Raw genomic sequence first — 23,100 nt, forward strand, 5'->3', positions numbered from 1 at the left:
GGGATGACTGTGAGACGGAACTTATCACCAACCTCCTTGTTGTCACTGTTCCTCAAGTTGCTGAGTGGAAAAAAGTGGTTGTGACTCAGAAAGGTTGATGACTTTATAATGACCTAATGCCTACTTTAAAAAAAAGGTCTTATACTGTAAGGATGTAATGTTTAGCAATACTTTAGACCATTTCATGTATAAACCCTGCAATATTTTAAATGCATCACATTCTCAAAACAACAAAGGGAGTCTGCCCTTGTGCTAAATCAGGGATGGGCAAATGGCGGCCCACCTCCTCTTTTTGCGGCCTTCAGATTAATTTATAAACAACGTAATTATTTTTTTACTTGTAGTACTGATACCGTCCACTAGACTCCTAGTTACGTCGCGAGCTGCGTACATGATTTCGTTCGGCAGCCAAATACCGCAAAAAATTATCTGTGACGCGTTTGTGTGTATTGTGTTTGTTTCCCGGGGAAACCCTCACAAGAAACACCGGCTGTTGTTATGCCTGCTGTGACGTTAAGTTGCCGCTTGGAATTATGCCGTTACAAGCTTCAAAGTTGTATTTATCATCTGAATTTGGCGAAACAAGTTTAATATTCTAAAAACCAAGAGTTTTGTTTATTTGAAATCAGATGAAACAAACTGTCACGGACCCTGCCGTGTTATCTATGATGACTATACGCTTTTCATTCATAATTTCAGCGGGAGGGAGGGGGAGCGGCGCTGAGGAACAGCAGAGTGCGGGTTGACGGGTGTCTGTGTTGACATCCTTATTGTGCGTCAGCAGAGACAGACTAATAAGTGTCTTAGGTTCAAGTGAGACAACTAATGTCTGGGTTAGTGTCCATGACATCATGTTTATGTTCTCTTAATGGTTCATCTTGATGCACACACACTTTCCGTGCTTTTCAATAGTTTAAAATAGTTTTATTCCACTGTTAAATAAACTGTTCAATACAAACATGACACTTAACATGCCAATAACATTTCTCTGAACTGATATTTGTTTAGTGAGCTTATTAGAGGATGTTCCCTGAAAGATTGTAAAATGTCAATGAAGATGTCAGACTTAGTATATTTGTTAATAATTACATACAATACATGCCATTTGTGCGTGTGTGTGTTCCAAGTGAATCTGCGGCCCCCTGGTGGCCAGTACATACATTATGTGGCCCCCACCACCATCTAAGTTGCCCATCCCTGTGCTACATGATCAACAAAATCCTGCTATCCTATCACTGCAGTGTGACATTATTACAGCTCAGCGTGTCCTCAGATGCTGCTTGAACAAATGAGCGTAGCAGTTCCAGGCTCCAAAGTAATCCAGCTTTATCTACCCATGTTTTGTTTTCCTCGTTCCTCTCTTCTGTCAGCCTCTGTTCATAATTACTTGGGGCTTAGTGGTGTTTTTAAAAAGTCTTTGATGTGCCTCTTAAGAGCACACTGATTATGCAGGGAAAAGATATCCGGGCTGGTCGTTTACTTTTACTTTGTGTTGCTAAGGTCATTAGACAGTGTCGGTTTATTGTTGGGTCTTTATTTTCTGTCTCTGCTGCAGCAGCTCCAATGCTCTCCGGGTGCGATGTGAGGGTATATATAGCAGAGTGATTGACTGTACAGGTCAGTGTTTGAGCGATAACTGCAGTACAGTGCATTAAGCTGACACCAAACGCAGCAAGTCCTTTGTCAGTTAATGGTAGCTTAATGCCGTCAAATGGAATGGCACTGGAAACACAGGATTTGAAGGGATTGTCTCTCTAGTAATTGTAGCTCAGTCATCATGGACCATTGCGCCGTTGCCAAGCACCATTTTGGAGATTTTGCTCATCGTGTGTGCTGCATTAATGACTAAATAACACCAGAAACTATAATTTTGTATAGAGCACAGCATGAAAGTTCATTATAAACCCAGGAGAAAGACAGATGTCACATAATCCTTGTTACAATCACATACAGACCCAGGATCAGTGAGTTTGTTAATGTGACTATAAAGCAGTAGTGTTAATACAATGATGTGTATTGGGACATATTTCTAATCAAATAAACCTCATGGATGAGGCCAAATTATTTATCTTAATGATCTAGAGCATAATAGTCTTGGAGCGTTACTGTACTTTTATGGTGTGGTTAATTAATTTACATAAACGTAGTGTTCCCTTAATGCTGATACTCTGACGGGATAAATCCAGATTTGCAGTTAATCCACAGCACTCAAAATATCCTTTATATGTTTTCTACCATATGCACAGCATTTATTTATTTTACATTTATATTGCTTTAAGTTGCTTTAAGTACCCAGTTTACTGTATGTCAGCCTGCTGCTGTTTTCATGCAGGACTTCTTATGCTTGCTCTGTAGCCTGCGGACATTGAAGCCTTATTATTTTCTACTCACTTTGTCCCCACTGAATTGTGCTTTTCTTTGTTATTCCCTTACTCGCCGTATTAAGTTGAATTTGTGTGCTCTGCCTGCACCCAGGTGGCTTCTCTGAGCTTGATGGATTCAGAGGAAGCCTGTAATCCATACGTCAGTGAACATGCATGCTAGATGGAGATCAGACCTCAAGAAAGGATATGTGCTGCAGAGGCTCTGATCAGAATGCATCAGATCACTCTTCCGTTTCCTCTCCTCTTCGTCTCTCCACAGAACATTATTTCTCTCTTCTTACTCATTTTTAGTTTTCTTCCTTTCATTCTGTGACTCTTTGTTGTTTTCTTTCTGTCTATCCCTCTCTCTTTGCCTCGGAGCCACGCTGAGGTTTCAAAGCTGATGGGAACTAGAGAACTCCCCTGCTGCTCTCAGATTCCTCCTAGTCATCCCTAGCAAAGGAACATGACACACACACTTCCACACACATCAAAAATGGAGAGCAAGAGACTAGAATAAACAGGAGCATGGTTCTAGGTGTATAGTTTTCACTCTGCTTGAGCGGAGCAGAATTGAATGTGAACGAAATAGACGGATAATAATGAAGAAGGAAGATGAAGCCATAGAGAAGAAGACCCTGGCTCCGAGGGGAGTAGACGGCGAAAGCCATCATGTCTTGTCGATAAGATGTATCATTTTGTCAGCTCAACTGAATCCCATGAACAGCAAGTATTAGAGGATAAGAGGGTGCTGTATTAAGTTACTTTACAGGCCACAAATAAATATAGTTTTAAATGTTGATACATTTTTGAGTAAAGATCTTCCCAGGTATGCCCGTCAAGGTCTAATTACATACATGTCAGAATGTTGGTAATAGTCATTCCCAGAAAGATTTGATGAAATTATGGTTCGAGTCGCTTTTATACTATTACTAACTAACCCTAACCCTACAAAACAAGCTATTTGATTTAGCCTTTGTCATTGGTCATTATGGTAATGCTTAACTGTTAATCAAAACATTTGTGGGTCGCTGCTCCACTCAGCTTTACCTAAGAAAACTCCATTCCTCTGCTATTCTGCCTCTGGGGCTGCCGGAGCCCCACTGATGGGCCCCTACCGCAGAGCACTGGGGAACACATGCTTTACACGCCACTACACCAGGCAACAACACCCAGGTGGGATCATGTGGGAAGAGCAGAAGTACATTCACAAAGACACCTTCTCCTCTCCAACAGCAGACGCACGTGATTCACCTCCACTGCTTGGCCTTGTTGTTTCGCTCCCAGGGAAGAAATTGGCCTCCTAATGAATAATCCTATTACCACATGAAAGGTAACATCTGGCTTGTTCCAAAAGCAGTCACTCTTTCACAGGAGGGCAATTTGTTTTCTGGATGAATGAATATCCCTCCCAGCAAGCCAGGCCACACCGGGTGAATGCCCACCTCACATGCTCCCTCACACTTTCTGACATATTTTGATATCTCCGTGTGAAATTGTAGCTCTGTTCTACCTTTTACATCTTCATGACATTTGGAGTGATTTGCACGTCCTGCAGTGGCGTGTACACACACTCCTTTCTTGCATGATGATCATAAGAGGCAGGCATTACTGCGTGAAGTGAAGGCTGAAATGACTGATTCCTAAAAATAAAGATCTGCTTTGAAGCGGTGGGCCAACATGCCCATCACTCCTGGACCTCCATGCCCAGTCCTCTCAGAGGCAGCATGGGGGTTAAAGGAAGACAGGCAGCGACGGATGAATTGAATTTTCTTTCTGAAGCGGAAACCTTCTTTCATGTCTATCCTGTCATTTCATATAATTGTTCTTACATAACATAACGGCTCTGACAGCAGGTATGTACTTTTCATGTCGGCACATAATACCTATCGATACAAAAAAAAAAAGAAGATAATTCAATATCCTCTCCCGGCATACTCTCCCTATTATTTCTCACAGACGATGTATTCTCCCTTTACTCTACAGTATATCTCTTTCTGTCTTTATCCATCTTCCCTCAGTCCTCTTCTCAGTGTCTGCGCAAAGTGAAATAGAGCAGAGGGGAGATTGTATCAGAGCGTTGATGTGAAATAAGGTTGAAGGAGAGACGAAGAGCGATGGCAGGAGGTTCCGTGGAGATGAGTGGGAGTGACATGCGTTTTGTGTGGCATCTGAAGGACAGTGGAGATGTGAGGGTCCTCTCTCTCATTCTCTCCCTCACGCTCACACACACACCCATTCTTCAACAATCTGTAAGTAGATGACTTCATGCAGTCCATTAATCAAGATTAGCCTTTAGGTAAGGTCCTTCATCAGATGCAACTGTCTGATGGCCGGCGCTCATTACCTATTTCGCTGTGATGTTAAACACTGCTGCCTTCATATGTGGGACAACAGCCTCACATCATTTTTCTTTTGGTATAGACACCGGTGTGGTTTATATAATCCTCACTCAGCTTTCAAAACTGAGAGGAAATGCAGCATCATGCAAGCCCTTGTACGTAAGCACTGTTTTAGCTCTGTATGCTGAGCCAGTCAGGTTAAATGTCGATCAGAATCCTCTCAGGAAACAGAAAACCGACCTGCCAGATCTCAGAAATGTCAACGAGAAATGGCAGTGACCTCATATTCCACCTGAGATATAAACGTTTTTTTATGTTCAAAGTTTTCTAAACTGACTGAATCGTCTCTTAAAGTCAGAACATTCCACAGACACTGCCCAGAATCCCCCTTAACCACTTCGCCCCAGCATCAGAGGGAACTAAGCTCAACTCAAATTAATCTGAGATTTACCTCCTTTCATCTGCCACACGTATTTGATATTTGATCAGACGATCAAACGGGAAAATCTCCAGTGAAAACATTCCCAGTGGATAATCCCAGGCTCAGTCCCACAGACTTTCCCCGTTGCAGTTGCACACTGAGAGGTGAAATGGAGGAGAGGACAAGAGCAGAGATGAGCGACTCACCTCAGACTGAATCACTGACGTAAAGGATGCGTTAGCCTAGATCCCTGGTTCTGCCCATGCATGCCCGTGTCCTTGTGGATTAGAGATGAGCTGGAAGAGGAGGCTATGCCATGGCAGAAGTTAAGAGGACAGGCAGCGGCGGCGGTAGTAGTTGGAGTAGTTGTTGCACATTGGAGTCCTCTGATCCAGTGGCATGGGGTTCCTCTCCCTCCAGTCAGAGTCAACACTCCCCCTCTCTTCTCCTCCTCTCAACCCGCTCTCCTTTCCTTTTCCCCGGCACCTTGTCGACAGGGGCTCACACTCACTCCCACATGCATTCCCACACTCACACAGGCACACACACACACAGAGGCTGAACTCCGGACGCCTCAGCGACAGAGCCCACGCAGGCGGAATATCCCCATCGTGCCGCCGCAGTTCTCCTCTCTGGCTTTCTCCTCTTTTTTGCGTGTGTGCATCTGAGAGTGTGTGTAGAAAGAGAGAGAGAGAGAGAGAGAGAGAGAGAGACTGATAGAGGGGGGGTTAGGCAAGAGGGGGAGGGAGCATTGGAGGGTGAAAGAGGGAGAGCAGAGGGAGGAGGGAAGGTTGCAGTGGAGAAAGTACAGCCACAGTTTTGGCTACATCTGGCATGTTCATGCAACATCATATCATCTCAAAGCTGTTTGGAACTCACTTCCGTGGAGACAATATACCCAGGAAAACTTCCTGCAGCCCGTCATGCCAGCTTTTCGTCTTGAGGGATCTGTTTTATCATGTCTTTAATTATTTCCTTGCTACAGTATGACACTTGTCATGTATTATCAACCTTGAGAGTTTCTGCACAAGTCCATCCACCTTCTGTCGTCTTAGTTTCCCCGTAGTCCTCACTGCTCTTATCTTTGTGTGGGAATAATGTTCCATCTGCTTGCCAACCCCCTCCCCCCCTTCTCTAAAGTTTGTTATCCTCATCTCATCACAGATTTGCATCCATCTGTCATGTCATGGGCTAGTTAGTAGTTAACACCGTTTTGTGGAGGAGAATACCTGCTTCTCATCTGGGAATGTGCATTTTCCTCCTCGACTTAATTGGATCGTGGTGGACTATTGTTCTGTTCAAACGACAATAAGGAGGGAGGGAATAACGCTCGTAGTGAAACCTTGATCATGTGAAAAGTCGAGCTGTATTTTATTCCCGGTTGGAGGTGTTCAGTGCTTCTGCTCACTCTCACAGGGAAACCCTGACTTGTGCTTTAAGCCTCAGGTACCATGGTAATGAGCTGCAGCTCTCCAGACACCAACTGATGCTGCCGTGTTTGTTTGTGCATCCAAGTTTGAATATGTGAAATGTTTCATCTACCTTACAGTATATCTACCAAAGAACCAACATATTTACAATGCACAGGCGCCCATACAGGAAAAATCAGGCCACATCCTTCATCATTTAAAACCTTTTTCAAAATGCATGTACTGTAAGCTTGAATTCAGTACATAAAGCTGAGCTGTGTAAACATGCATTTTGGGTGAAAATAAACCATTTAAAGGTCTCATAAATATTTAAGATATTTCCTAGAGAAGGTTTATCATGTTAAATCAAAATCTGATCCAGATGTGGAAGATAGTGCTGAAACATGTTTCAGGAATAAGAGACGTGACTGAATTACTGCTGAGTCTCAGTTTGACTCTGCATCACAGCTCTCTCTGCCTGGCCCTTTATGACATGTCAATAACAGAAAATGTTGCTTTTCTTTCGTTTATCCCATCGACCCTTAAAATACCCCCACTTTCTTGCTGACTGACTGCACCTTAAAGTTGCTGAACACTGCATTAACACACTCACAACACAGTTTTATGAGACCGACTCTTGTTTGGGAGTGAGGAAAACACATCTGCTTCTCAGTCTTGTTTTTTACTTTACCAGGCAACCACAGGCTGCAGGTTTGACACAGGACCAAGCTGATGAAATGTCTGTAATGATTTGACCTTGAAAGATGCTTACCACATGTTTGGATTTGAACCCAGGGGTAAATGGCATTTTTTAATGGAACTCCTGCGTGATGGATACTGTATATGGGGTTGGAATAAGCGTTACTGTTTTCTTTGATTGGAATCTGCTCATCAACCTGCTTATGTAAGCTTGTGGGTCTCAGAAAGATAAACCGGTGGCAAGGGACGAGTCACCCTCTATTGATTTATTGCCTCGAAGTCAAGTCCTCAGGGGAATCCTGCTTGATGTCCTTGTCCCCATGCATGTATGCTAAACACAGTTCTGTGGTTAAAGGAGGATGCTGTCCTTCATTTGTTTATGCCGTTTAATTTCACAAAAGTATCAATACTGTCTTATCATATACACATATACTTCAGCGAGACCCAGGGCTCCGCTCTGCCAGCAGCATCCAGCCACCACCAGTTAATCATTGATGAATGGTGTCTCTCAGACTAATTGAACAATCTAAACGCTAAAATGGGTCACAAAAACACACAAATGCCATTAATGTACCTCTGCCTTCCTAAGTAAAAACTAAAATGGGAGTCGCAGAGAAAGAGAGGCAGAATATATTGCATATATGTTGTTTTGTGATCGTGGACATGTGAGGAACATTATCTTGACCAATATGGTGTTGCTCGATATTCTCGCCATATCTTCCAAGACCACAATAAACAAAGGTCTGGTGTTTTTGGAAGAGTAGACATGATGCATACAAAACAAATTGCTATCTTTTCTAGAAAAATAACATTTATATCAATCTTCCAATCATTGTTGTATGCATGCCTCAACCAGGAAGAGGAGGGGGTGTATATTATGTAACCGCAGTGTCCCCATTTCAAGTCCAGTTGTCGTCCTTGTTTCATGTTGCCCCCTCTTTACTATCACCATAGCAACTAAGAAAAACACCACAACGTACATTTGGATCAAAAGCGGCAAATTAATTCATTAAAGATTACAAATGTCATCTTAGATTGAAATAAGTACAATGAAACACAATGATGTATTACATCGATATTGCATTACTGGCACTTGATTGATTATGTAATCTTATCACATCCTCTTGAATAACATTTTAATAGACACGTAGCTTCTGTCACTCGAGTACAGAGTTGTTACTGATTCCAAGGTATAGAAGTGACTTCCTCATTATCACCCCTCACACCTCTCTTTGCCAGCTCATACTGCGAATTGGTTCTGTATGTGCTTTGGAAAGAATACTATAAATAAAGTAACACAATAAATAGACCAATTTACCAACATGTTTCTTAAACTACTGATTCCCAGATTGCATTTGGATGTAACTTTCATTTTTAGTATCCTCTCTGTCGCAACTCCAATCCTTCCCCTGAGCTGCTGAGTGCATCCGAGTACTTTAGAGTGTTGAGTGTCATATCTGTTTGGAACCGTATTACTAGATAGTGGAGAGAGCTGTCGATTTATTCTATCTTAGATTTCACAGCAATCCTGAAAGGGAAACTCTTGTGTGTCGGTGAGTGTGTGTCTGACAGGCTGGTGTGATGTGTCAACTGCTCTACCCCGGCTAGTCTCCAAGTGAGAAACAAAGATGAGAATGTGCCGAGCAGATACGTCAGCGAGAGTCTGAAGAACCCTAAGCAAAGTCCGAAATGTGATAGATACTGTTGCATATATCAACTTTGAAGGTACAGTTCGGTATATCCAACACTTTTTGCGTTGCCTCCAACCACACTATGTAAAGCTATCTAGACAGTGTACATCAAGTCATTATTGACTTATACCAGTGATTCCCGCAGAAATTAAATATACTTTGGGGGAACGACTCGGGGCGGGCGGGGGGGGGGGGTGGTGCGTGCCCCCCCCGTGAAAAATGTTGAGATTTTTTTTCTCAATTCCTGCATTCTAGTGAATTTTCATAGTAACACTGCACTTCAGACAACCTACAACTGGTTATGGTGTCTAGGTCTTTAAGTGTTAAACAGCTGACCAAGTGGGAGCCAACACACGGGCACCGACCAAGAGGGCGCCCCACGCCAACATACGTGGAGGTGCTGAGGAAGGATGTGGTGGTGGAAAGCTCCACAGAGCTGGCCGGGTGTATGGATGACCGTGAGGATTGGCGAACCCGTTGGCAAACTCGTCTAAGGACGACCTAGTAGTAGTAGTCCTTGATTGGCTCAAGTTCACACCTTTTTAGGGGTGGGGCTAGTGATGTTGTCCCGGGGATGCTTAGGAGTTGATAAAGGAGATAATCCCACTGACGTCATCATTTGATTCCAAAAGTGGGTCTGGACTCGCGCCCATAGAGGCTGTTTTACCAGTATAATGGCTAATTTATGGGTGGCTCCCCCCAAAGTATAATTTATGGTTTTTTAAGTTTTTTTTACTCACTGAGCACTCATTGCCACCAATGCAAATGCAAATGAGTGCTCACTGAGTAAAAAAAAACAAAAAACACACAAATTATACTTTGGGGGGAGCCATTATACTTTGGGGGCCCCCGAAAGTATTAACATGCTGTGGGAATCACTGCTTATACAATTCCCTTCACGCTTCAGTCCATCTATATAGTCTGACACGGCAACAATGGTGACATCCATTTCCTTTCCAGTGAATGATGTAGGCTTGGAATTGAACATACAGAGCTTTCTTTTGAGAGAAGAGTAAAGAGTGGCCTCAGCTCAGCATGGGGTTTCTGGTGTAAACTAATGGCGCGTTTCCACTGCAGGCCTCGCTCGGTTTGGTTAGGCCTTATTAGGCCCGGCTCACTTTAATGCTGCGCTTCCATTACAGTTTAGAACTGGGGTAGTTACTATAGTAACGCAGTGTAGGCCGAGCCGTGACGTCATCTTCAATGAGAGCCCTAGAAAAACAACACAGCCGTTAGCTCTTAGCACTCAGAGCTCACAGCTCTTCATATCTGTTCAGAAACTAGACAAAAGTTAAAGGTCACATGTCATGGCCATTTCCACTGATCATAATTCCATTGTTGAGGTATACTAGAATAGATTTACATTGTTCAATGTTCCAAAATCACATTGGTTTCTCATACAGCATCTCTGTATAGTATGTGTATTCAGCAGTATTCACTCTCTCCACTAAACGGCTCGTTGCAGCTCTTGCCCCCCCCCTTCCTGTGAGCCCAGTGTGCTCCGATTGGTCGGGACCAGTCGGGGACGTTGTGAATCGCGCTGAGCTCCGTGGAGGGTGTGATTTCCTTGTTTAGCGATACACAGCGAAACACAGCTGAGCACACACAAAGTCACAGCCGAAGTAAAAACAATAAGTGTGGCTTGATATTGAGTAAGAAAAAGGTTGATAAACGCTGTGAGAATGGGTCTGCAGAGAGAATGGGTCTGCAGAGAGAATTTCGCCGCGATCCCAACTGTCTGTTATCAGCCTGCAGCCCGGGAGGAGAAATCAGCAGAGCTGCTTGCACTGAGTGTGTGAGGAAGTCCGTGGATTGGTCAATTTGGACCAATCAGCGGGGGCTTAACGTAACGGCTCCGCGGACGTAACGTAACGGCTCCACGGATTGGTCCATTTCGTTCCGGGGACGACATGACATCATGATGTACCCGGAAGAATCAAATGGACAGTGACGTATCTCCAACGAGGCGTTTTGGGGAGGTATTTTCTGTGTTAGAGTTTTACTCGCTACATGGTGTACTTTGAGGGTTTTGACTCTGCACACCGTTTACATGCATAAAAACCTTCATAACACACAAGGGGACGGGTAATAACCGGAAAAGCATGACATGTCACCTTTAAACAAGTACAAACCACAGACTGCCTGTGTCATGGCGAATACAGTCGCTGGTTTATTTATGTCTGTATAGGCCGTTGTTGTGAGTGTGGACGGTCGGAGCATATATAACGTTAGCTTAGCCAAGCTCCATTTAGAAAACACGCATTTTAAAAGGGTTTTTCGCCTGCCGTCTGTCTGCAGACTTGTCAAAGCATTAATTCATGGTTTTTACTAACCGGTATCAGTATGTTGTTACTTCGGCATCATTTTGAAACGTGTATTACAATTAAATCATGGTCAAATGTGTTCATCTTGTTGTAGTTGTAGCCCCCTTGCCAGCGATTCTCTCTCTAGTTTAGCATACTCAGCCTGACTCAGCCTGGTTGTTCCTGGCCCTAGAACCACGATTTTATGGGGCCAGAAAAACTGTGAATTAGGACCCGCTAGCCGGTACTAGGCCAAGTGGAAACGCAACCAAAAACGGGCCCCGCTCGGCACGCTTAAAGCGAGCTACCCGCTGTAGTGGAAACGCGCCATAAGGTGTCTGTTCAGGGAAGTATAATGTTTTGATGTATCAGAGTGTGAAAGTGCTTCTTCCTGAAGCTTGTCTAAGTTGGATGCTGTCCGAATGAATGGCATAACGGGTCACTTTCATGGCTGGCTGCCCAGATTTACCTTGTCTATTATTTATCGCTACTGTATGTGTTTATCTGGACTTCACAATGCATTACGGAAAATGCTGCTAAAGGGTGAATGGTTTCAGCAGGCCTCAAACAGATCCTCCATCCGTTCCCATTGGCTGACCAGCCTGCCGGGCGCCTTGTTGGCCTGATGTTGGAGCCAAGTGGGTGCTCTGTTAAGTCCTGCAGCAGTGGCCAAGTTCCCTGTATGTGTCTGCTCGGCCTCCCTTTGATAGACCAGTGTGAAAAGTGCTCAAGTGCTGCTGCCTCTCGGTTTTGTCCTGCACTGTTTGTTTGTGTGTGTGTGTGTGTGTGTGTGTGCTAGTGGTGTGTAGAAAGAAGGGGGTGGGTAGATGGATTTATCTCTATGGTACAAAAGCAAAAAGGATCATTGCGATTTAAGAGCAGTGTTGGGCAAGTTACTTCCAAAATGTAATATATTACTTATTACTCTCTTTTGAAAGTAATAAGTTACATTACAATATTACTGTCTCTGAAATGTAATGAGTTACACTACTTTAGTTACTTTTTAGTTACTTTCACCAAAATAACCGCAAAAGAATGGCTAGGTATTTTAAATGCTAAAATGTAGTTTAGTGCAGCTCATTATACATCCAGTGAAGGGCAATGTGATTTAGCATAACAACTGTGTAGGCCCTTAAGGCTACTAACAACTTGTATTACACAGCTTAGTTGAACACTCGATTCTGATAGTAAATTCTTAACATGTGACACGTTGTTAATACAGTACAGACCACTGTCAAGGACTATAATGAAGGTTGCTAAGGAGGATCAAGAAAGAGAAAGGAAAAGAGGTTAAAAGACGGAGCGCTGGACGTCAGATAAATCACCAGAAGAAGGCAGGAAGTAAACAATAACAGGACACGGAATGGGCTCTGTAGTGTGTTTAGTATATGGCCGTGTACAGGCACGTTTCCAGAACTAAATGACTCAGGGTGCCTCTGAGATTACAGGGGGCGCAGAGCAGTAGGTTTACATGAGCAATAGTGGCCGTAAACAGCAATGAAAAATAGCATTGATGGTCCCCAATGAACAGATTATGGCATTTGTTATGTTTTGAAACCAAGCAAGTGAGAACATTTCAAGTGAGTTAAAAGTGCAATCCTGAAATATGTCATATAGTCCAAAGTGGACTATGGCAAGGAAAAGCACAAAGCTTCAAAACTGTACTGATAAAACAAATGAGAACATATTGTAAATCAAGGCAAATATTATTTGAACCAGCTCATGGTTTGAAATGGCAAACATTGAAAAGCAAAAGTATTATTAAAACCATGTACTAAATCATCACTTTGGTCCCATCATATACTCTGGGAAGAGAATATTTACTGTGCTTGAAAACTGGTTTCACATCATCATGTGAGGTTGACTTTGTGACCTGGAGAACATTTCAGCTGCAACATCAGCTTGTTGATAAGCTTGGGATATAAGATCTTTTTGTAGCCATTCGTGGTGAAGGCATCTGTGCTATTGTATGCATTATTTTTGACCCAACATTTCTACAGGCTTGGCAGAATATGGCTCTATTTTCACATTAATATTCTAGCCCTTGTCTATTTTTGTACCACGAGCTGCAAAATGACCGCCTAACCCCACTGTACAGGCGGGTACTTGTTTAGATATACATGGGCAGGCTCTGTTTTGCCGTGGTATCCTGGCACCTGCGGGCCGCAGAGGGGCGGCGTAGTTTCGGATGACGAAGACTGCTGCTCCGGGGGCGAGGGCGGCGAGTCAGGCGGGAGTAAGCTAGTGTCCACAACGTAACGTAACGGTAACGTGATGTCCCCATCTGGCCTGTTGCTACTGTCTGCAGTAGATGCAGTGTTGCTGGCGTTTAGTGATGGTTGCTTTAACCATTTTCGTATAAATGATTATCCACAGATGTGTGTCACTGCTGTGGAAGCACTTTGGAAATGATGCACGCGCAGCGGAGCAGGTCACGCGCACCTGACACAATTTGTTGTTAGTATTTTTCGCTCCGTTCTCTTTTTTGAATAGAGGGTGCATAATATTCAACTGCCCCGAAGCCTGAAGGGTAAACACACCAGGTTTACTAATCTACCCGCACAATTTGTCTCTGGTGTCGGAATGTCTCGCTATGTTAGTAGGCTACATTCTTAAAAAACAAAACACCATTTCATTTCGGGTTAAAATGTGTTGTAACTGCGTTACTGAGCATTGTAACGGGTAATATATTACCCACATTTCATTAGTAATGCGTTACATTACTTCGTTACAGCAAAAAGTAATATATTACTGTAACTCCGTTACTTTTGTAACGCGTTACACCCAACACTGTTTAAGAGCACCTGCATGACATTTTCATACATGTTATTATTACTTTAAAACAACAGTATACAGCTGACTGGGAATCATACATCGTCAATACATTATGTTATGATTAATATTTCCATATATCCTATCATGACAATCTGAATATATCTTTATCTAACAAAAAGAACGTTTTTTTAGGGTTGTTTTTTGTTAATTATATATTAAATGTTGTCTTATGTAATGCCTCAGAGCAGAACACAGTTCATTGCTTTGAATACACGTTATTACATTTAAATAAACATGTAATTGTATATGGATGTTTTACGTGTGAGTTCTAGTTAGAAAATGTATAAATTAAACCAATTATGTTGGTGTATTCTACAACAAATACAATATCACAAGACACTTGTCTTCCTCCTGGTTAATTCATTTGTTATATTTGTATGTTGCGTCCTCCTGGCTATTTATGCAGTTTCACGTTTTAATTTGAACTATCGTCGGAAAATGGACACTTCTGGATCTGAGCTCCAACAATGCTTTCTGTTAGCGAGGCTACCAATTAAGTTTGTATTGAGATCTTCTGGTGTGCTGTTGGATACCTCATCATATACCCAATGCTTTCCGATTCACTGCCTCCATGACTTAGCATCGTGTGGATCATTCACGTTTGTTTGCATCGGAGATGTGACTTAATTCCTCTCTGATTAAATGGCATAGTGAGTACCTGAGGTTTTTTGTATGCTTCTGTGATTTCCGTTGTAATGAGCCAGCAAATTCATATTTCATCAGGCCTGAAGCTAATAGAGACTAAGAGGGAGTCATTGTGTCCCCTTTGGTCATCCACCTCCTCCTCCTCATCATCATCTTCCTGTGTCAGTTTTCTCTCCTCCAGAGACAGGTTGCTCTCTCCATCTACATCTCTCTAGAGACCGACGTTCCATTTCCCCACTGGCTTAATTAAAGGCTTAAAACAATGCTGTGTTTATGGGGCAACCCTTCACTACTACAGCAAACATCAATTTTCGCTTCTCTGCTGTCAGGCGCTAAAGTGAGATGAATTATCAGAGAGATGCGAGCTAGAGAGCGGCGTATGATGGATCTGGCTCTGCCCTCTAATAACCGCTTTTTCATTTCCGCTAAAATTCTGCCTCATTTGCCCTTAAGCTTAAGATGGATATGGAGGCAGGGTTTTGGAAATCTTCAGCTTCTGGACTCTGTGATAGATATCAATCGTGAAGTTTCTGTTTATTGTTAAGCTTGGGAAATTGTTTTGGTGGATAAATGCTTGAGATTGATGACAGCTCAAATGCTGGCTATTAAATGATTGACTTGTGTACCCATCTGGAACACTTTTTGTTCTGAGCTTCAGGTGCCTTATCATCTCCAGTGGAACGAAATAGTCAAATTTAAAAATGAGGATTTCTTGCTTCGCTTATGTAGGCTACTTTGTATTTCAGGTCCTGAGCTTTGTTTCAAAGAGCTCTCTTCTGTATATTCATGACAATTATTGAATGGGTCACTGATGTGCTTTGAAGATTACTATTGTGGACACTTATTAATCATCATTATGCATCATAAATGACAAGTGTAGTGTTTTAAAGGTGCAATAGTTTTTACAAAAAGTGTTTTTATAGACACAAGAAGCCTCAATGTATTTTGTCACATCAACTTTCAGTATTATATTTTATAATAGGAAGTGTCATATACGTTATGGGCGGCTCTGTTCTCAAACAGTTTCACATTTAAAAGGAATGTCAACTCCAAATACTTTATTCATTTGTTTGTGGATTTTCCTGACTAAAAGGCACATTGAAAGCACAAATCCAGAGAGGGTAGTGTATATGTTATGGGTACAACTAATTTGTCCTAGCATGACTCAAGTTGTTTTCTCACGATTCTGCTACAGTACCTCTCTCTGCACTCACATACATCCGTCGCCCCCACAAAATCACGAAGGATTTGCCCGCCTATGACTAGTGAGGGAAATACTTCTTTTTTTTCCCTCTCCGATCTCTTCTTTCCTTCACCAGTCTGTTTTACCTTCCTAATTTCTCTCTGCTTTAAAAATGTAAATAAATCATTGCATCGTCATGGTAACACCGCAGGGATTACCCCAGTGATAAAAGTGTGACAGCTGAACCATGAAAGTTCTTCTCTCCGAACCCTGCGGTACCCTCTAGTGGACCTGTGGAGTCAGCTGTTTGACAGCAAAGGCTATCACAGTATGCACTTATCAACTTAGAGCTGCAGAGAAGAGTAAACCTGTACTTTTCCGTCATGCCGCACATCTTTTCTCACATTAGCCCATAACAGCTGGTGCGGCATGTGTTCTGTTCCTCATTTAGATCTTAATCGCCGCACAGTGAAACGTCTGAATCCTTTTTCTGTGAGACATTCTCTGTCTGTGTACTCGTACCATCAGGTTTTGCCAGCTGACCCTTCAGCCTCCAGCAGCAATTACATTTGATTGGAAGTTTAAGATTAATTGCAACAAGTTACACCTATAAAATCAATAGTGACAGTGCCGTTTGAATGCCTGTGTTGTTGGCAGTCTTAATTGAACGTTGGAAATAATCTGAAGGGGTTTATACTACTGTAATCAGCGCTGGTGCCTTATGGCGAGTCCCACACTGAGACTTACAGCGTGTTACGTTCTGAAGGCTCCTTCTCTCGGATGCATTCACAGCTGAAGAAATACGAACAACTGTGGGATTCCCTCCAGCTGATCTAGTCTACGTTGTGAGGGGAGACTCTGCAAGATGCACCAAGGACTTCTGAAGACTGCTGTCTGCTTTGATGCCTTTCACTCCTTTTATTTATAAAGTAATTGTGCAATGTGAGGGCGGTTGCAGTGCCTGTCCCCTCACGCCAGTTAGACTTGTGGATCACGGGAATAATGGTTTGAATGTAGAAAGACTGTTGAAACAACCCAAAACGCATCTTTGAATATTTTTTTCTATACGTCAAATCTCCCCTAACTAACTCATTGCATCTATACCAGAGGTTAATCCATACATTTGTGATTAAGTAGCGACACATGTTGTTCTCTGGTGAAAAGAATAAGGTATTACAGAAGTGTGACTCCTATAGACACTTTGGTATTTTCTAATCAGGCTCGGTCTTAATTTGTTTCCCATCTTTAATGCTGAAGAACTAAGGCTTACATGCCCTCACAGATGAAAGAGGCTTGCCCTCTGTGCTTGAGATAAAAACATTTCCATCAAAATATAACATGATTCAGACCCTCGTTACTAAAGGAGGGGACTGAAGTGGCAATCAGCCCCATGTAGGAGAACAAAGAAAAAACTGAGGGAAACATGAATAATATGTTTGTTATTGATTAGGTGTCTTTTAGATGATTATCTTATTATGTCTGTCAATAAGGTAATTGCTGACTAACAATAATAATGAACCTTTTTCCAAAGATATTGCAATGTAACAATAACTACAAGTCAATCTGAAAAAAAAAACTGAATTGGAGAGAGAGGTGTGTGTGTGTGTGTTTCTGCTCTGCTGTGTTTTGGTGGGTCAGGACTAATTACAGCTCAAGGAGAGGTTCTCCAGCGAAACAGCATGCTGGTGAGGATTAAATACCATGAAGCAGCAGTTATATCTGCCGCATTAAATCCTCAATTCACTGAGGTAGGCCCTGTCCAGATTAAAATCCCAACCCAGGGTTTGTTTAGAAGATTAATAATGGAATAGTACTCGCATGTGAAAAACCTGTTTGTATTATTGTGGCCAAATTTCCCCTGAAATACATGTGTACCACTTCCAATCACAACATGTTTAAGACGACATCAATAAATATAAACCTTTCAATTCTAAACAATGTGTATAACAGCTGCATTGTGCATCTGTCCTTGTGTAAAGACATGTGTTTTTAGTTTGAGATTACAATAACTACCATTATCTTAAAAAAGGTAAAATTGAAAATGTATTAATAATAATATTTCTCCCCTATTGAATACTTGTTTCTCATAAATCAATGCTTTTGTAGTTTAAATGTAAGGAAATTCTTGTTTGTGCTGGGTTAGTCTCAATGATATGATGGATGCTTAATAATCCAGTAGTGTTTGAGTTGGAGATAGACCGTCACCTGTACGCTTTTCGCTAATTTAACGCTTATCATATTTATTAATCTGGAGGTGTTTTAATGCATTCTGTGACAATGCTGTTTTAATTAACTTCGCTTATCTTCTGTATACTTTTTTTGATCAGCTGTCTGGGAGAGTTCAATAGAAGTACTGTGTTTTTCTTATTCTTCAAAAGTATAGTTGCAAATACTTTAACTCGTCTTTTAGGAGTATTTTAATTGGCAGTACATCGTCAGGATTCTCTGTCTAAAAACTTTACTTGATACATGTATTCCTGTGAATTTCCCCCCCATCCTTAAATTGTACGACATCAACCCAGTCACACATACAGTCAAGCAAGGGCCCTTTCTAAATTCCGAAATGTGTCAATAGATCCCCTCTGTTTTTCTCCACTTTGCACAGACATCCCTGGCAGGACTCTTGATGGTCGCAGCAGCCTCTCTCCATTTAGCCTAACACACATTTGCCTTTCCTTATCTGCTCTGCACAGCCCATGTTCTGCGTGCTAACCAGAGCCGTTAAAGCACACTGTAAAGCAGAGACAGCTCTTGTAGGGACCTTACACACATTATAATCAGTGGAGACACAGAGTGGAGGGGAGTGGAGGCCAGCAGGTTAATGAGATCAGCCACAGAGTGAGGGCACCTACCTTTTCAAACCTGGGAGGCTTCAGTATTCACATCCAATCAACTCAGCTAGTCAGTATCCATCAAAATCACAGGCGCAGAGTCATTCCGTCCTCAACCTTCAATTTGAACTTGATTGTGAATTGAATGAGCTTCTTTTCTCTTTTCCAGGGGAGCTTCGTGGCCAGCATGACCGCCACACTGAGGCAGATGGACGACTATCATTATGCTCATCTGATCAGCACCTTTGGCAAGATAAGGAGCGATGTGGTGGTGAGTACACCTCACAAATGTCTTCTAGATGAGACACTTCAGGCTACATTGTCAAGTAATCACTTAAATCTTAGTCAGTTCGGTTTCATTTGGCTCTTTCTTTTCCTAAAATCAAAAGTCGGATTAGATCTGCAAGGAAAATGTATTTCTTCCACTATAAAGTATGTAATTGAATTTCTGATAGTCCTTGCTCTGAGGCTGCTATACGCACAGCATGCTCTTGATGATAGTAACTCCTAAGGGGGGGCAGATCGCTCTTCGCAGCCAACAAGTTGTGGAGGAGGGATAAATGTCATTGATGTTATGGATTTCCGCTCTGAATAAGTCTTCCCTTAAAGCCGTAATTCTCTAGAATCTGCTGCCAGATTAGTATTATGTTAGTGTACGAGTATTGATATTCCACTGTTTGCTTCTATCCCAAAAAAAGTCATAGCAGGAACAAGAATCAGATTTAGATTACAAGTGAAGCTTTGTTATCCAATGAAATGGAGATGTTGGCTTCACTTGCGGCTTCATCTGCTTTCATTTGGTATTGAATAGATGCACACACCTGAAATAATTGATACACTTAGTGAGATTACCAATAATTGTACATGTTTGATTGAGTTGATTTATTCCCTCAACTCTGGAAAAACAGTGTTTATTCATCTACACTTTTAAATCAAGTCATTTATGGTATCTTTCAGATGACCACAACATAAATCAGCCTGAATGTATCTCCCTGACCTTCATGATTGCACACAGGCTTTGTTAGAGGCTGTTTGTCTAGTTCCCACAGCAGGATAAACAATCACTGTGATGAAGCTAGATCTTTCCACTGAGTTATTGTTCCTGAAGCTGGCGTGGGCCATATCCCATTTCAGAACTGGCTGCAGCCCAGAGGACCTTGTTGTTTTGCAGTTATTCTCTAAACACACCACCACTAAGCACAGGGATTCACCCAGGAGTGAAACATCGAATGCCAAGAATAGATTCACATGCATATTTATGTTTTGGGAATTTAGCTGCAACTCTGATTGAGAGAAAGTTGATGACTTTGCAGACCTGACAGGAATTGAGAATTTGAGGTTGTGTTGCTACTGTATAGATAAGGTTGAGCAGAGCCTCTATTAACACTATAAATGAACCTATATAGTTATCAAGTTTTCATAGAAAGATCACAAGAACTGTTTTCCCAGGAGCAGTAAAACAGATGGAATGTCATTGTTTACAGCATTAAGAAACCGCTGGATTTCGCTGTAAAAGGAATATATATATATATATATTAGGGCTGTCAAGTTAACGCGTTAATAACGCGTTAACGCAAAAAAAAATTAACGCCACTAATTATTTTAACGCGATTAACGCATGTGTATTTTTTGTCCTCGGCCGCCCCGTAGTTTCAGAGCGCATCGAGTTTAAAATACCATCTACAAGCTGATGCTGACAGCCCCGCTCCTGCCGGCCGCTTGTGGCAGACCACACTTCCACGCTCACCGGCAGGCACCGACTGGCTATTGGGAGGACCAGGAGGGTGTGTGTATGTGTGGCCCGAGCGAGCGAGAGACCTTGCGTGCATTGTTGTTGTTAGCATCTGGTGCTAGCTAGCTGCGCTAATGGATATGGAGCTGTTTAAATGAAAACAGAGGAGCGACATTTCGCCACAACTGCGCCGAGCACTTGACTTTATGCAGGAAGCCAGACAGTGGGACATTGTACGAAAAGTCAGCACACTCAGCTCGGATAGTGCGCAACATGATTGCAGCGTCCAGGCAGCTCCCGTTCGAGCATATGCCTTGAGTTGCGCGCGCGCACACACACACACACACACACACACACACACACACACACACACACACACACACACACACACACACACACACACACTTTGTATTGTATTATTGTATGAGAGAGGTTCCAGGTTGAATTGAGGCGAATATTTGTAATGTTCAGAGGTTGTTGTGTTTAATATTCCTGAGAATATTTGTCATTGTTCAAATGATAATAAACATTAGCATAAAGCATATTTGTCCACTCATATGTTGATAAGAGTATTAAAAACTTGAAAAATATTCCTCTAAGGTACATTTAGAACAGATCAAAAATGTGCGATTAATTTGCGATTAATCGCGATTAACTATGGACAATCATGCGATTAATCGCGATTAAATATTTTAATCGACTGACAGCCCTAATATATATATATATATATATATATATATATATATATATACATACGTCACCTTGCCCTTAAAAGCTAATCCAAAAGCTGGTTCTGCCTCAAAGCCAAACTCCTAACAGTTCATTTCAGATTTCTCTTATCTTGGAGGTGGAGAGAAAAACAGTTTTCATTTTGAAAACTTTCTCTCTCTTGCAGGATTTCCTAATGGAGACATTCATCATGTTTAAAGATCTCATTGGGAAAAACGTCTACTCCTCAGACTGGGTCATAATGAACATGATGCAAAACAAGTGAGTACGGCAACACTGGACACATGTGCACATACACGTCACACACACACACATACACACATAACACATGCTGCCTTTAACTCCCTACACTGTTGTTGCTAAGGAACAGCAGTCAGAAGTGGCTAAGGATATTTTCTAATGTTTTTCTCTCCATGCAAATATCGGCACAAGGCCTCAGCAGCGTAGCAGTCAGCGCAGCCGCAAACAAAGCCATGAATTATAGATGCTGGGGTCTATGCTGCCTGCTAATCTCCAAACTTAGTCCCTGCATCTCTTTACTTTGTTGCTTGTTGTGCTGCCACGGCCTTCTGTTTTATTAATAGGTACCTTGCCTGATTCCATTTTTTGGGGAAAAGTGCTTCTGTGGAGTTTAGGAGTTTAGACAAGAGCTGTGCTTTTATGCACTTAGAGGCGCTTATGTCATCTTTTGTAATTGTTGTATGTGTTGTAGTGCTCTATTATGAAATGTCAGTTTTTAAATAGGGAAGAAAAACAATTGCTTCTTCCTCAACAGCATCCATTCATTTTTGAGAGGGCGAGATGCGTTTTTAACTACGATCAAAGGTCCATAATCATTGTACATGTTTTACATACTGTATCTGTTAAAAGAGTGGACTTATTTAGCCACTATTCCTTAAAATTGGCAGACTCAAAGTTATGGAAATATTTTCAATATCTATTGAGCAAATCCAGCGATACCATCAGCTTTATTCAACAAATTCCTCTTTCTTGTTCAAACGTAATGCCTATATTACCCACAATGCACCTCACCTGCAGACAGGACTTATTAACAATTCAAGTGTGGTATGTTTCGTAATGCTTAATGTAACTTGATTCATCAATCTAAAGCAGAGAAAAGGAGTATCCCTCTTTCTAACTCCAGACCTTAATTTTATGTTTCCAATTCCAAACGTGCAGTACTCGGCCCAAACTGACTTAGACTTAAGTGACGTCACTTGAGTCAACATATTACATTTCATGCAGCTCCCTCTGGAGCTACCAAAACGTTATAAAATGTTTAAATATGCAGCACTGTCTCTGCCCCAACACCTTTAAACACACTTAGATGTGTAAAATCAATGGAGTTTGTTTTTCATGAAACATGTATCAGACAAAAACCAAAGAGAAACACCAAAATTAGAAAAACAACAAGGCTTTTCACTTTGCAACAGAGTACCTGGAGCTGTTTCTGTTCAAGCGCCTCAAAGTGACTATTTACGGTGGGTGTAAAGCAGCCCCTAGTTGACTGTAAGCGCTTGGACTTCCTGTGCACTCCTCCCAAAACCATTCCAACATCATTACCAGCTAGGGCATTTGACTACAGAATGCAATGCAACTCAATGTTTGTTCTAATGCTTTCATCAGTCCAGTTCATTACTACATGTCAGTTTCCCTTTGGAAGTCACACCCACTCTCTAATTAACATCATCATCCACCTGGGTCACTCACAATGGAGAATTCATTGGCTTTACTCGGTCATGATGTTCCCCCTGTGCCCTGCAGGGGTGCAAATCCATCTGTTCTGAACTGCAGTGATGGCGTAAAAATATGCGGTCCTGACCCTCCTTACACACACACACACACACACACACACACACACACACACACACACACACACACACACACACACACACACACACACACACACACACACAC

At 42.0% G+C, this 23,100-nt stretch overlaps 2 protein-coding genes across 2 annotated transcripts in view; one reads left to right on the top strand and one right to left on the bottom strand.

The window, feature by feature from the left end:
- The window catches only part of LOC117543945 (inhibitory synaptic factor 2A), a 34,849-nt gene extending 29,083 nt beyond the window's left edge, over positions 1 to 5,766 (bottom strand). Inside the window, exon 1 of the mRNA XM_034212623.1 lies at positions 5,333 to 5,766. The gene's annotated coding sequence lies outside the window, so the exon portion shown is untranslated. The remainder of the gene's footprint in view (positions 1 to 5,332) is intronic.
- The window catches only part of dock1 (dedicator of cytokinesis 1), a 184,517-nt gene that overhangs the window by 103,854 nt on the left and 57,563 nt on the right, over positions 1 to 23,100 (top strand). Inside the window, exons 28-29 of the mRNA XM_034212611.1 lie at positions 18,892 to 18,993; positions 21,350 to 21,444. Coding sequence (XP_034068502.1) covers positions 18,892 to 18,993; positions 21,350 to 21,444 — 197 coding nt within the window. The remainder of the gene's footprint in view (positions 1 to 18,891; positions 18,994 to 21,349; positions 21,445 to 23,100) is intronic.

The sequence above is a fragment of the Gymnodraco acuticeps genome, unplaced genomic scaffold, assembly GCF_902827175.1.
Source record: "Gymnodraco acuticeps unplaced genomic scaffold, fGymAcu1.1, whole genome shotgun sequence".
Lineage (NCBI taxonomy): Eukaryota > Metazoa > Chordata > Actinopteri > Perciformes > Bathydraconidae > Gymnodraco > Gymnodraco acuticeps.